The sequence below is a fragment of the Passer domesticus genome, chromosome 5 (assembly GCF_036417665.1).
Source record: "Passer domesticus isolate bPasDom1 chromosome 5, bPasDom1.hap1, whole genome shotgun sequence".
Lineage (NCBI taxonomy): Eukaryota > Metazoa > Chordata > Aves > Passeriformes > Passeridae > Passer > Passer domesticus.
Window position 1 is genome coordinate 54,682,932 of NC_087478.1, and position 14,820 is coordinate 54,697,751.

The following is a 14,820-nucleotide window of genomic DNA, read 5'->3' on the forward strand; positions in this document are numbered from 1 at the left end:
AACAGAGTTCTGATCTCCCCAAGCCTTTTACATGTCCTGCACAATGTGCCTCAAAACAGCTTTACAATCCTACAGTCACAGCTAAGGTCTCTCTGGGAAACAGGAAGATAATTCCCTTCGCCAGCTAAAATTTGCTACAGAGAAAGTCTGCTTCTGTCAGAGACCAGGGATAAAGGCTTTGGGAAATACTCCAGGTGACTTTCTGGGCAACAGAAGCAGTGAACAAGCAGTCACACACGTCCTGAGATACTGAACCACATCCACAGCTCTGCAATGATATGGTCCATGAATTAACAAAGCCTGAATCCTTAGCAGACTCCAAGATTTTTATTATTTAATAACCCTTCTTATCATGCTAGGCCAGGAAACAGGTCTGGAACAGCTCTCAAGAAAAAGCTTTCCTGTTAGCACCTCTCTACCTATACTACAATAAAACACCAAGAATGCAGGGATTCTGGGGGGAGGCACAGCTCAGAGAAGGCTGAAGAGGTAGAAAGAAAGTTTGGATATAACATGTCAGAAATGAATAGGAAGCAGCAAAAAATACACAGTGACCAATATATATGGAAGCAGAAGTGAGGGAGAACAGATAATTAAAAAATCATCAGAAGTCCTAGGAAGACAGCAAACTGTTAACAGACCAAGCACAATTAACATGATGTTCAAGGGAAACCCCCACTGTCTGCTTTGAAGACTCATTGCCAGGACCTCTCCACCCTTCCCTCCCATCCCACACTAGATACTTCCCCACACTTCATCTGGTATTTTCAATAATCTCTCAAATATTTTCTGCCCTTTTTGCCTGTATTATTTTACATATTTCATTTATGATTTTCAGTTCACATTTGCAGAAGAATCTTCTCCTGCCCAAAGAAAGATCCTAATTGCTGTGAAGTCATGCATCCTGAAAAAAGAAATGTCCTATTGGGAAAACTGAAACACAAAACTCCTAATTTTTCCAGGGATCACAGAAAGTTGATACCCAAATTAAAGCAAGCCAACTCAAATTAAATCACAGGCTTAACACTGAACATTTTCTTATTTTTATTTTTTTCTATCTTCCAGTGGTGGAAATTCCATCTCCATTCCTTCACAATACAGAACAATGGTTAATAGCCACTACTGCAAAAGTTATATTGTAATTCCAGTTTACCATCTTCCTAACTTTCAGACCTTGTTATCTCTTTGACTGATGCATTAGACTACAGAGTGTGCAGTGCATACTCCCTGTGTGGGCAACTGCAGTGTTCCTGATTGATCATTGTCTAACAGGTATTTCCAAAACTAAACATATTCTCAGCCTCCTGCTTCTTGTAATAAGATAAAACATGCACAGCTGTAACTTACCAACAACAACTAATAAAATGTTAACTGAAAGTGGCCATAATACACCCTAAAATTACTTTAAAATATTCCATTAATTTAAAACTCTCACAGTCCATAATAAATTTATTAGAGGATATTAAATTAATCCACTACAATGTAGTTTTGCTGCAACAACTCAGCACCGAGTTTTGCTGCCGGCCCAATCCACTGAATTGGCTGGAAGAACAGAGAAGAGGAGATTATCTGTGCGGTCCTATTTTTGTTTACACCTGTGCACAGACACACTACAAGATTTAACAAGACCTATTTCTTGCAAGCACTGCAGAAAGCATGGACTAAAGGGATAAAAATTATGTTCTGCCCTAGACAACCTTTTTCCTTAAATCCTACAACTAATTAAACTGGTTGGACAGCCAGACCCACCACCTCAAATCCTGGGGGAAGTTTTGGGAATCTCACATTAGAAAAGACATTGAGGAGCTGGAGCGTGTCCAGAGAAGGGAACAGACCTGGGGAATGGAGCTGGAGCACTAGGAGGGACTTAGGGAGATCGGGGTCAGCCTGGAGAAAAGGAGGCTCAGGGAGGACCTTCTGGTTCTGCACAACTCTGTGACAGAAGGGGACAGCCAGGGAGGGTTGGGCTCTGCTCCCAGGGAACAAGGGACGGGATGAGAGGAAACAGCCTCAAGTTGTATCAGGGCAGGTTTCCCCAACTGGGTATTGGGAAAATTTCTTCAGCAAAAGGGTTGTCAGTCATCAAAACAGGCTGCCCAGGGAAGTGATGCAGTCTCCATCCCTGGAGGAAATTAGAAGCTGTGTAGATGTGGCACTTGGGGATGTGGCTCAGTAGTGAACACGATGGTTCTGGGTTAATGCTTGAACTCAATGGTTTAGAGGTCTTTTCCAACCTTATTCTATTATTCAATTATTCTAATCCAAGAGGCATTTACTACCCAAATCATGCTCAAGGGCATGGATTCACCTGACAGGCTTCCCAGCCTACTGATGACCAAACAATGGATCAAAGTGTGGCATTAACAGAGCCTAACTAGACACAGAATTATTTGGCTGAGCTTCAGATTCTCTGTCAAAATGAATTGGTGTTTTGTGAAACACATATTGCAATACATGACTGACAAGATCTTACAAATGACACTACAGTGACAAGCCATTCTCAAGATGTGACTGTCCTCTCCAAGGGAGGAGTTTTTCAGGAGCCACAGTCAGTTCCACAGATACCACACAAGCACACTCACTCCAAGAGCTGGGAACTGCTGCCAGAAACAGCCACACACAGAGAAGAGGAAGGAAAACACACAAGAGATGGTATATCTTGCAGCAGCAAAAAGCAAAAAAGCAATGTTGTACAAGCTAATTTGGCTCTCCAGCTTATATTAATTGCACTTTCAATCAGTAAAACACTTAAAGTCATATTTTGCTCCTTATTAAATCTCCACAATCAAGATCTGCTATAGTGTTTTACCATTCATGATAGCACAAGGATGGAAGAAGGCCTTATGAAAAGGTAACCTTTTCTGGTTTTCATCATTCTTTTCAGCATTCTTCAGAAGCACTTTTCACCCCCCAGTTTAAAGCAATGTACTGACAGCATGTATAAGCCATTTAATACTGTCTTTTGTCTTTTCCCCCTCTATAACCATCTCCACTGTTTGTTAATCTATTTATTATCACCACTTTTTCTCATTTTAAGTCAGAACAAATGTTTCCTGAGGGGGTCCTCATTTTCTTTGTTATGCAGAAACTTGCAACACATGCATAGTCTCTAACAACAGGAAGAAAAAAATGCTCATTTAGCAGTCGAAGTTTTAATTCCTCTTTTTATCCCTAGTGCAAGGAACAATGCAGACCTCATCAATAATTAATTTTAAAGTTCAGAGACTTAAAGAGAAAACCTGAGTTTTACACTTTTTAGTTCTGACCTCTACATCCACATAAATCAAGATTGTTTGCTACTGGTTCTCCTAAAAAAAACCCTAAAGCCTTCCAGTTACCTGTCAATGAAATCCAATCACAGGAGTCTAGACTAGCACCAGCTTCAAGAATTAGACTATGAAAAGCTTTCTGCCTGGATTGTTATTGAAAACACCAGCTGAATTTATCATGTAGCAGAGAACGGCTCTTGAATGACTCACCAAAGCTCTACTTAGACACCTCAGTGAATCTGCTCTAGACAAGAAGCATGGGCAGGATATACCCCAGGCACAGACAGTGAAAAACCCTCAAGGGGCCCATTCACAGCTCCACTTTGTGGTACTACTGCTATTTTGAATGGAATTGCACTTGAAATACACCTGCTCTGATGACTTTATGCACAGTTTAAAGCTAGGTGGCAGGTCCATACCTTCAGGACGAGCTTTTGGCTTCTTCAGGCCTCCATCTTGCATCAGCTCAAAAGCAAAAGAAACATTGTGCACCTGAAAGACAAAGAATCTCACAGTTATATAGGTATCAAAAGCCTTTAATCAAAAATTTTAGATGCTTTATTCTCTCTGTACTTGATAATTCTACTTAAATCAATATTAAACATTTACACGATTAAGCACAGCAGAACCATAAAGTGCTTCATGACAGCAGTTCCTGGGCAGGCTGTGCAGAGAATCTGCAAAATAAGCTAAGCACAACTGTACATAAAGAGTTTCTGAACAAGCCCCCAGAGATCACACAGGAGTATAAATTCAGAGGAAAGAAAATGGACAAAAAGGGAAAGTAAAAGAAGGTAGGTGTCTTTATTTAATCTCTCCTTTGAGTAACAAAATTTTAAATTTAAAGAGATCTGCATAGCAGATTTCTTGTCCACACTTACTGAAATTTAGGCAAAGTAATTAACATTATGAATTCTGTGCAGTTTTATCACTGCATATGACAGTTCTGGAGATACACAGTTTATTACTCAGGACTTTATTAATAATCTCTTTTACCTGCTGCAGTTCCTCCTCATTCATTGCAACAAAACCAATCACTTTCAACATGGTATTTTTTTTCCCCCCAAAACACAGAGCCTACCTCTCCTTCTTCAGTTTACAAATCCCCATTCCTCAAGGCTAAGTCTCCACACAAAACCACACTGTGACTTCTGGAATACTGGGTAATCTTTATCAATTCCATCCATTAATAATAAAATTGTAATCAAACAGATGCTGGCTGCAACTCAGTACCCTGCATTTCTACAAGAATAAAAATTTAAGATAATAGGGCAAAGAAGCAAGAGAAAGCTATAAAGGATGTGTGAGATGGAGTAGAGAACCATGCCCCCCAGAGATATACCTTTGCTGAGGGGCTGACAGCAACAACCTGCGCAGGAGCTGTTATGAAAACCCCATTTTAAACAGCACTCACAAAGCATTCCATCTTTTAACTTTAGACAATGTTTCCACTTTTGACCTAGCCCCCTCCTGCTGCAGCTCAGACAACACAAAACCTGTCCTCTGCCCTGCAGAACCTGCCAAAATGAAAAGCAGGGGCACCTGCAGGACTGCATCAGGACCAGGTTCAGGGTATTCTGATATACCATCACCAAATACACACAGATGCATGTGCAGGTCTGGGAACAACTGCAGAGGCAAACTTTTGGTTGTGACATTAAAACACAGCCTAAACACTTTTCTCATTGTGAGCATAAGGAGGGACCCAGGACAATGGAGCAAGTATGGGGCTGAGAGCAAGAGACCTACACACAAGAATGCTTCAGGCAGTACTACAATCTAAAAAATTACTTTGGTTATGCAAAGTACTATACAGTACAGAGCACTCATTTTATTTATTCACCCTAGATATCTGTGAGCTTTATGTGTTGTCTGATGCCAGGAACAGAGTACCTTTCTTCCTTAACTATGAGGAATTTACCCATTTATTTCACAAATTCTAGTGGTTTTAACCATCAAGTGCCACACCCTCATTGCTAGATCTCCTGAAGAAAATATATCAGCTTCTATTTCACCTGGCACGTAGAGAAAAGATAAAACAATTGGAAAAAAAATGGGATAATAATGCAGAAAGAGCATAACCTGGAGTTTCTACCCACCTTTTGATCAAAACTTTCAGGTGTTAAGTAGAAGTTGTGAAGTGGAACAAAATAGTCCTCAAGGAGACCCATGAGCAAAACCAAGTAAACACCATCTGCAAACTAAAGAGAAATTATGAGGAGAAAGCATCTCTTTTGTAAATCAGCATTCATAAACAAGAAGAAAGAATGCTTGGCCCAAATTACGGTGGTTCTTTTTGTTTGTTTGTTTGTTTTTTGGGGTTTTTTTTTTTGTTTGTTTGTTTTTTGGGGTTTTTTTTTGCTAGCACAGAAGTGTGAGATGGTTCAGGAGTCTTTTCTTGCTTTCCTCATGCTCATTTAATTTGCTTGAGGAGTCCTGCAAACTTCACAGCAGTAGTTAATAAAACTCCAAACTTCCCAGGGCACATTATATACCCACAGTCCTACTACAACAGTATCAGGTCACTTCAAACACTTCAATCCCTCTTAAGTTGTCTGTGTTAGACATTTAAATCTTTGTCTTTAATCAAAACTTGAAAAGAAGTCTCCCCTATCACAGGTAGGAAGTTGAATTTCATAAAAGAATTTTTTTTCCCCAAGTAAAAATAGATTGTTTACGGTTTCAGAAAACACTAAATTTCCTATATATTTTCAGCCACCCTAATTCAGTGTTCCTACCAGACCAGATGGCTACTGACTGGCTAAGGGGGATAACATTATGCAGTTCTAAGACTTCCCACTTGCAATCATGATATGGCACATGTCACATCCTCTAAAAATAAATTCTTGGGTATGGCTAAGGCAAGAATTTCTTGTGACAGATCAGATCCAGTCACCCATTTATTTCAGCAAAGCTATAAAACAGCAGTGAATGAATGACTGGTATTACACCAAGCCAGGCTTAAATGAATTACCCATACCCCTGGTATCATTACCTGGATACTGTGCTTATAATTTTGCTGAGACAATAAGATAACCATCTCTCATGGTTCAGTAAACTTTAGAAAGAAGGTCTGTTTCTTCTTAGCCAACCCATGTCTGAAAATTTGCAATTTACACAGATTACATCTAAGAAGACAAAGCTTCCTACCTGGGTTTCCAACTCTGTTACTTCCAAATTCAGTTTATTCAAGTGTTTGTTCACAAAGGTGATCAGAGACTATTAAAAAAACACAGCAGAAACAGCGATGTCAGACACTACACTCAGTGCTGATGTGAAACAGTTAGCATAACCGTTAAAGACATTTTTAAAAACAGAATAGGCATGTTTGCTGCCTGCTTTGCACAAATAAGTACACGGGACTTATTTGTTTGCACCAGAGGCCAAAACTCAGCAGATGGTGCTGTTACATGCAGCTTTCCCAGTGCACCAAGCAAACTTCAGTGGCCTTGGAAAACACTGTGATGACATCGGTGTCCGAAGATGAAGCGAGCAGTAGGTGCGGTTACTCTCCCCACTAATTTTTTCAGGTTCTTGAAGGTGCCAATAGCACAGTGGTGTGCAAACAACTCTGTTCCTGGAGGGATGTGCAGTCAGCACACAGATTACAGCCAGGATGTAGCCCAGGTCTGGGATTTCTATTCCAGATGCAAATCCTGCCGTTACAAACCAGACCTGTGCTAATGGATTAAAGCACAGAGATCCGTCAGCTCACTTACATCACTTACAGAAGGGACACAGAGCAGAGTGTTACCACTTTTATTATGTGGAAATAGTTAAGTTAGTTGTTTATCCACTTAAAAGGACTTTTGGAAAAGACATTTCAGGCTGGAAAGATAAAAATCTTCTTGAGACTTCAAAGCATTATTTTAAAAGTACACATCCTTTACTTCACACAAGGGGAAGGGACAATTTACAACGCTGATTTTCACATACTGTTCTCCTAATAAGCAGCTTAACAGCCAGGCTGGAACTATCTGATGGAACTACATGGAGTCTCATATATTGCCCCAAAGCAGCAAGAGCTGGCAGAGAGAGATAAACAGCTACATTACCCCTCTGATCTAACACAAAGCCATGCCAAAATTATCTCTGCATGGACATGTTATGTTGTCCAATGATGCTCAGCCTTAAAGGACAAAGCAAGCGACCATAGGAATAAGTGCTTAGCACCTGGGCAAAAGCAGCTCTTTTATAAAATCTTTATATTCAGAAAATTTCTTTATGGTAAATCACATTTTAATGTTTGGAAAACATCACCTGGCTTTGACACAGTGATCCCTGGGGATAAACACCCTTTTCACTACTTCAGATTCCTCTTCTGTTATTTGCTGGATGCTTCTGAATATCTTTCCAAAAGCACAAAAAAAATGCAATGTGGAAAATAAAGCTAGGATTTTACTTTTTACCTTTTTGACTACGCTGAGCTTGTCTGGTGCATGATCAAAAAGAGTGTCAAAGGCATCGCGCTCTGGTTTGGGGGAAAAAAAATTAAAATCAGAACACCTCCAACAGCACAAGTGTGGGAAGCAGGTTTCCTGTCCAAAACCTAAAGGTTTTTCTCCTGAGAAAGTCATGTAACAGAGACCCAAGATAAAAGTCAGCAGCCTGTTCTGGTGTCTGGCTACATGCCAGAGCAAACTGCCCTGTGAATTTTAGGGGTAAGTGAAAACAAACCTATTCACTGATTTCCCTTTCTGCCAGTCAAAATTGGTACACAAAATGTGGGTGAAAGAAAAATTAAAATGAAACACAAATTCTGATTATACCCCAATTCTAACTTAAACAGCTATGGTTCATCCATATTCAGTGTCAAATTTGAACATTAATTTAGTTAATTTAAAATTACTGGTAGTACCCTTGAAATCAGTAATGCTTAGAACTGAACTCAAGTGAATTCTGATTCAGCAGTGTATGAAAAGCAAAGCCTACAGACAGCATAAAGATTTAAATTACATTTCTACCTTCAAAGCACTGTCTATCAACATCTAATCAAATCTGTTTTCAACATAATTTTTAACAGCTTTTCCATGATCAAATACTTTTTATTTACAGAACACATTTTAATAGTTTTCTACTGTCAAATAAACAAACATATTTATTATCTAAATTCATTTGGTATCTGAAGATACTTTATTTACCCCCTATAGCTCCCTGACATTACTTATTTTCCAGGGCCTTATTAGTATTTAATGTAGATATGGTGCAAGAGGAGAAATGATAGTTTTGACATATTATAGTGGGAAAATAAAGAAAATAAATCACTTCATCCTTTACAGAAGCATACATCTTAAAATAAGAAATTACGTAATGCCACTAAAAAAAATCAATGCACAAAGGGAATTGTCTTGGCAGCAACACCAAAAGAAATGGGTTTTGTTTAGAAGACCAGACGTACAGTAGGTAAGGCCTAAACTTCAAAGTCCAGAAAACGCAAAGGAGATAAGACTCTCCATGCAAAGGAATTGGATCTGGTCCTACCCATTATGCTCCACATCTGCATGGAGTAACAAAACCTGTCCCCACAATATATTCCAGCCTCATGGAATTGCTCAACCCATTGTCCAGGTCTGTTGAAAGAAAAAAATGACCAGATTTCTGTGTCTGACACAAATCAAACAAACAAAAGATTCAGTCAAGTTTGTTACTTACCAAATCTTCCCATCATCATCCTGCAAGTCAGAGAATTCAAAAACATGGAGTTAGTTCATGAATAATCAGTTTGGGAAGACAAGACAATGGCCATAAAAGGAGCCGTCCTTCAATATGCAGAGGGCCAACAACTTGTGCAAACTCAGGGGTCTGAGCACATCACAGAGCAGACCCAACATGCTGCAGGAATGCCCCCAGCAGAGCACCAGTGAAGTCAGGGAAATCCATTTGAAATGAATGGAAATGCTGAATTACATTTTGCACACAATTATGACTTCTTAGCCATACTTTTTATGATGAAGGGTGAATGGCTAAAAGTGCTTGTGTGCGTATTTCCACAAACATAATCCAAGTCACAGAGCTTAAAAGAACCAAAGCCATCTATCTCACTTTAACCTGTCTTCTCTGAAAAAAACACCTTCCTTCTATGTGAATATAATGTAAATAAAACTGCCACATATGAAATACATACATAGCCAATGACATTACCAGACATATGCAGATGTTTATCAGCTGAGAATCAGGCCCTGATTTGCACAGAGGAATTGGAAAGTATTCAGTGAATGTTGGATTCTGCTGATCACTGCATTTTCCATAGGTGTACTTGTGTCTGGATATGCAACACATTAGCAGTAACCTCCTAATACTGTGTAATATTAATTCGCTCCATAAAATATACATATAAACACAAAGGCAAATCTGCAAACATCTTTCCTACTAAAAAACATCCAAGCCCCAGCCGGCAGATCACATCTTGAAAACCACATCTGGAGGAGAGCACAAGCTCACTGCATTGTTCAAGGGCAGGAATTTTGGCCCATAGACCCGAGCCAGAGCTCTAATCCTACAAAAACCACTATGAGATCTTTAATGTCCACACAGAGACATTATGATCTCATTTCTGAGCACTTCCATCTGAAATATCTTCCCCACTAAGCACCACATTTATGTTCATTTATGTTCAAAGTCATGGGAAGCTGAGCCAGCTCTACAGGGAGTCAATACACTGATAAACTGAAGGCTCATGTAAGCCCCTCTTAGAAAAGCTGCCTTCAGGCCATGTCAAGGAAAACCTCAGCTTTCAGTTGCCAAAATGCTTGTCTAGCCTTGTCCTTATAAAAAGAACTGTAAAAACATACAGTAAAGTAAGCTTTTACAAAAACTGGAGAGGGAAGAGGTTTATTTATTTATTTTTGCTGAGCTCTTCTCTCCTTACAGTTTTAACTGTATCACTTCAGTTTAGAGAGCTATGTCAAAGAATTGCCTTTTTCCAAACTAACTCTCCCCCAAAATATATTAGCCCTTCACTCAATAGAGAAAATAGCACGAAGCAGAAAACAGATATATATAGCCACATCCAGTAGGCAGGGGATGGAAAAAAGGCTCCCAAAAGTCACTTTCAGTTAAAAGCTTCTAAGACACAAGAATTTCCAGAGGACACTTCTCCCTGGTAGCATATTTTTAGAGACCAAGTCATTTCTATGTAGTTAAAAAAGCACCACATGAAAGGATTTCAATAATTTAGCAAGGATGGGGGATGATTAAACTTCTCTCTCATGCTTAGAAATGGTCTCACATCCTGCACAGAAGTGTTTTGTGCTTACTCTGTCGTCGTCGTCAGCTCCTCTGAAACATGAGTGGTCTGAAGAAGGCCTTCACGTTTCTGGAAAGGAAGATGGAATTAGCAAAGGAGAAGCTCATCAGGGGCTCATTCAGCATCTTTCAGAGCACCAGAGGACAGAAATGGATGAATTCACTAAGTTTCACAGAGGCAGAGGTGAAGCAGCTGACACAGGAGGATTCACCCCCAGAACAGCCAAAGGGATGTTTGGGCAATGTGTATTTACACCTATATTTGCAGCTAACTGCCTCACTAACAATCCTCCTCAGACCACAGTCAACATCATCTGGAGTTTGTCAGCCCCACTTTAGATCCCCGCAGGGCAGCTGGTCATGTCACAGTGCCAACCAGCAGCTTAGCACATCTAGCAGCCCGATTGTTCTGGGACAGAAATGACACAGATGGCTGTTCCCAGGCCAAGGCTCCAGAGTGCTGGCACAGCTCTCCTAGAGAAGGCATGGCACTGGGGCCACTGCCACACACCTAACGGGGACACACATATTCTCCAAGGAAACACAGGGAGCACAAAAAGCTCAGCTAATGATTTCACAATGAAAAGCACTTCCCTGATACCAGGTTGTCTCTCCTTGGCATAATTTTCTGCATGAATAAGGAGTCTCTACCCATGAGAAACAGCATGTGTTGAGACAGTTTCAAAATGCCTCAGAGGGTGGAAGTGCCTTCACCTGAGTGAAAAAACTCACTTAGCATCTCCTTTCAAAACTATGCCTGAATGGAGAAATTTCTTTCCTCCTTTCTGTGTGCTCAAAAAGCTCACAGAAAGAGCTCAAATCTCAGCAGCCATCTAGCAGCCAGGTCTGTCAGAATGACTTAGAGTAGGGTTAAGGGAAACAACACCCCCAGGCACAAGCTCTGTACATTTTTACCATCTCAGCCCAACCTCAAGCAAGAACTTATTACGGAGAACAGCTCTGAGGAGAAACACATCCTTCTCCAGAAGCAGTTTGAGAAATGAGAACTGAAATTTAAAACCCTGTAAGAGGAGCTTCTACCCCTCCACTCCCTACTGAAGAAATGAAGGTAGGCAGAGCTGCTGGAAGGGAGGGAGCCTGGCTGGAGGCATGGGGGGAGCTGTAACAGCTCCATGCCTGCCGGGGGCCCTGGGCTTTGTGCTGCCAGCTGGCCACGTCTTCACAGCCCTCACTTCCCTATCACACTCCTATCTCATCCTGCTCTCCTGAGGGAGCCACGGGAACAGCACCAGGAGCTTTGGGGGAAAAGCCAGCATGACAGCATGGATGGAAAAATGAGGAGGCATCTGACAGGGCAGTGTTTTCCTGCATACAAAACAATGCCGCCTTTGTTCCATCTCACCACGTCTGTTTTATTAACACAGGGCTCAGGACCTTCCCGGCACCCTGAAACCCAGGGAGAAGATGGTGTAACCTGTGACCAAAACCTCAGTAAGCGATGACTCATGACTAATGACTCCAAATGCCTGATAAGAAAGAGGAATGGATTTCAGCACTGGTTCCCCAGCTGGTGGAAAAGGAAGCACTGCTCTCCCTCCCAGGCAGCCGAGCATGCTGATCTCACAGCAAGCCTAGGTCTCCTGACCTTGCAATCCAAAAGCAAATGTCATTCCTTGATAAAATGTTGATTGCTTCCACCACTGGCATCAGACATATCTACTCTTCATCCTTTCAGTCTGCAACTCAGACTAAAAGGGAATTACTGTAAAAATACCCCAGATCTCCCAGCAGCATCAAGGTGGGACATGCTGCAATTTTAAGAATGAGGCTGAGGCAACCTAAGCATAAAAGGTGACAATTCCTGAGCCTTGCAAAAATAACCAATACAGTGAGCCTTAAGAACAATTTTTCCACTTAATTCTGAGAACTTTTTTTGTTTTCCTGAATTAGGGTATTTCTTCACCATGCAAGTTTACATTTAGAATAGCAGGCAGTCAAGTCAGCTGGAAAATCTCAGTATTTTCACTCCTCACTGGAAGCACCACCAAAACCAACAGTTTCTCTCCTCCCTGCCCTCACTGAGGAGGGCTGGAGTGACAGGCATGTGTTGAGTGACACCAGCATCAAAGCATGTATCACCCTAGACTCGTAGCTCAGCACTTAGAGCAGCTGCTCACAGAATTTAACTAGAAGGCCCACCTGAACCCTTGCTCTGCCAGGACCCTTCTTGAATAACTTGAGCATATACTGCCATGGTTCCCCAGTTTCCTATTTCTGACAAACGAACCAGCAAGAAAACAAATTCTGGAGGTTGATTGCAAAAAAGGTTTTCAAGTCACTTCCAAGTAACTGTTTCAGGAACTCTGCTCTTGAGAGGGGCTATGACATAGAGGCCATTATGAAATAATTAAAAGAAAAGTGGTTTTCTGCTGCGTTGGTCTTGTAGTTGTTCCATATAATATGGAAAGACAGATAGATAGCTAAAGGTTCTTCCTGCCAAGGAAGGTAAAACAGAAAGTCATCTCCAAAACGCTTGCCAGTTTCTGAGCAAACTAACAGTGCAGGACCAAAAAAGGATAGTGCACTGTTTGACAGACCCAGATTGAGCTACAGATATTTCTGATTCTAAATCAATTATTTTTTAATTTAAAAAACATATGCAACACCTTAAGAAAGTCTCAGTCTGTCACCTCAAGATGCTAAAGGAAAAGAAGGATTTAATGGAAGGGCAGAATCACCATGGAACTGTGGAAATCTGGATAAAATGTGCTACCTTCCATGTAGCACAGTGCTGTCATAATTATTATCTCACTTTGTGATTTAGGGCACTGAAAGTAAGAGGAAAAAAGAGCCCACAGCACTTACACAAGCTCATAAGGTATTCTGCATTGCTCTGGGATGGGCTGTGGAAATGCACACATCTTGGCTGAGCAGTCACTTGCTAAACCACTTTATTTTCATGATGTAAGCATAGTCCTTTTGGGGAAGAAGCACCTCAGAGACCTGCACAGTGTGAGGACAGCTTAACAAGTGGATTAAGACAAAGTCACCCATGAAAATGAGACTTAGGTAGTTTTGAAAATTTTAGTGTGGGTGTGTTCTGCACCATACTCCACAGCATCTTGCATGGCTTTCTTGCTGCAGGGTCAGTTCTGAAAGACTTGTACAGAAGTCACTGTTTACTTACCCCCTCAAATGTATATCCAAGCAAAAAGAGGCATTTAAATTAAAACCTCTCAGTTAACACCTTATGCTAACTGTGATCTAGTTTGGCAAAACCCTGTTCATTGTTGAAATATGTAACAAGAGATCACTTTGAAACAAATTGGTAACAGTGGCAATAATAACCTTAATAGTCGTTTTCTCATTTGGATTAGGAACACTATTCACCTCATCACCATTCTGTTTGTCATTAGAATAACAGAGGCTAAACAAAGTCCATTTAAAGAGATCAGTGTTACTGAACCAGCATGTATTTTTAGACTAGATTATGGATGCTGAGCTACAAAAATTCAGTTTACCAAACTGGAAGGCAGAAGTTTTTTTTTTCCAGAACAAACATGCTCTTTTCACACCACCCCTCACTTTCCATTAAATAAATAAAGATGATGAGTTGCAAGCTTTTGCTAGCAGTGGGTTAGGGGCTGAGAGAAGCCTCCTCTTGCACAGGGCCAGCTCCAGGACTCCAGGTTCTAGATCCAAGAGCAAGAGCCTCTAGGATTTGACTTAACTCCCAGTATACCGGACTCCTTGGGAACACAGGTGTTGCTCTTTCCTGCCTAGTTTCTTGTCAGCCTTTATGTCATCCTTCATCTAGTCTCAAGAACCAGGGACTCTGATGAACCAGATGGAGTCTCCTCTATATCCCTCCAATAGCAAAAGAAGTGAAAACTCCACAGCCTTCTCTCTGAAGTACAGGTGGATGGTTCTGAAGCTTGAACTAAGGACAAGGAAAGGGAGGCTTTATCTCTCTACCTCATTTTTTTTTCTGCCTTAGCAGTTATAGAAGACACTTCACTGTACTGAGCAGAAGGAGGTTTTCCACATCAGGGTGTGAGAGAGCTGCTAACCAGCTTATATTTATATATTCCTCCTTAGCTTTCCAAGACAAAATAAATCTAAAAATAAATCAGTCTCCTATTTACATTCATGTTACTTTATAACTAACTCACTGTTCTTAAATTCTGACTCTAGTTCTGAAAGAACTAAATCAGTTCAAAATCACCTCCTATAGATAATACACACATTTATTATGAACCAGAGAGCATCCATCATTTACAAATTTCTCATTTACATCACACCCTGCATGTCTAGAGCATCCAGGCAGGCAAACCGGAAAGCATCA

The 14,820-nt window shown here is 40.7% G+C and overlaps 1 protein-coding gene across 2 annotated transcripts in view; it reads right to left on the reverse strand.

The window, feature by feature from the left end:
• Positions 1-14,820, reverse strand: part of PARVB (parvin beta) — a 51,021-nt gene that overhangs the window by 3,163 nt on the left and 33,038 nt on the right. For both annotated transcript variants that reach the window (XM_064420564.1, XM_064420565.1), the window contains exons 7-12: positions 10,526-10,584; positions 8,922-8,941; positions 7,679-7,740; positions 6,420-6,488; positions 5,369-5,470; positions 3,689-3,761 (exon numbers count right to left, since the gene is read on the reverse strand). In XM_064420564.1, the coding sequence (XP_064276634.1) occupies positions 3,689-3,761; positions 5,369-5,470; positions 6,420-6,488; positions 7,679-7,740; positions 8,922-8,941; positions 10,526-10,584 (385 nt within the window). The remainder of the gene's footprint in view (positions 1-3,688; positions 3,762-5,368; positions 5,471-6,419; positions 6,489-7,678; positions 7,741-8,921; positions 8,942-10,525; positions 10,585-14,820) is intronic.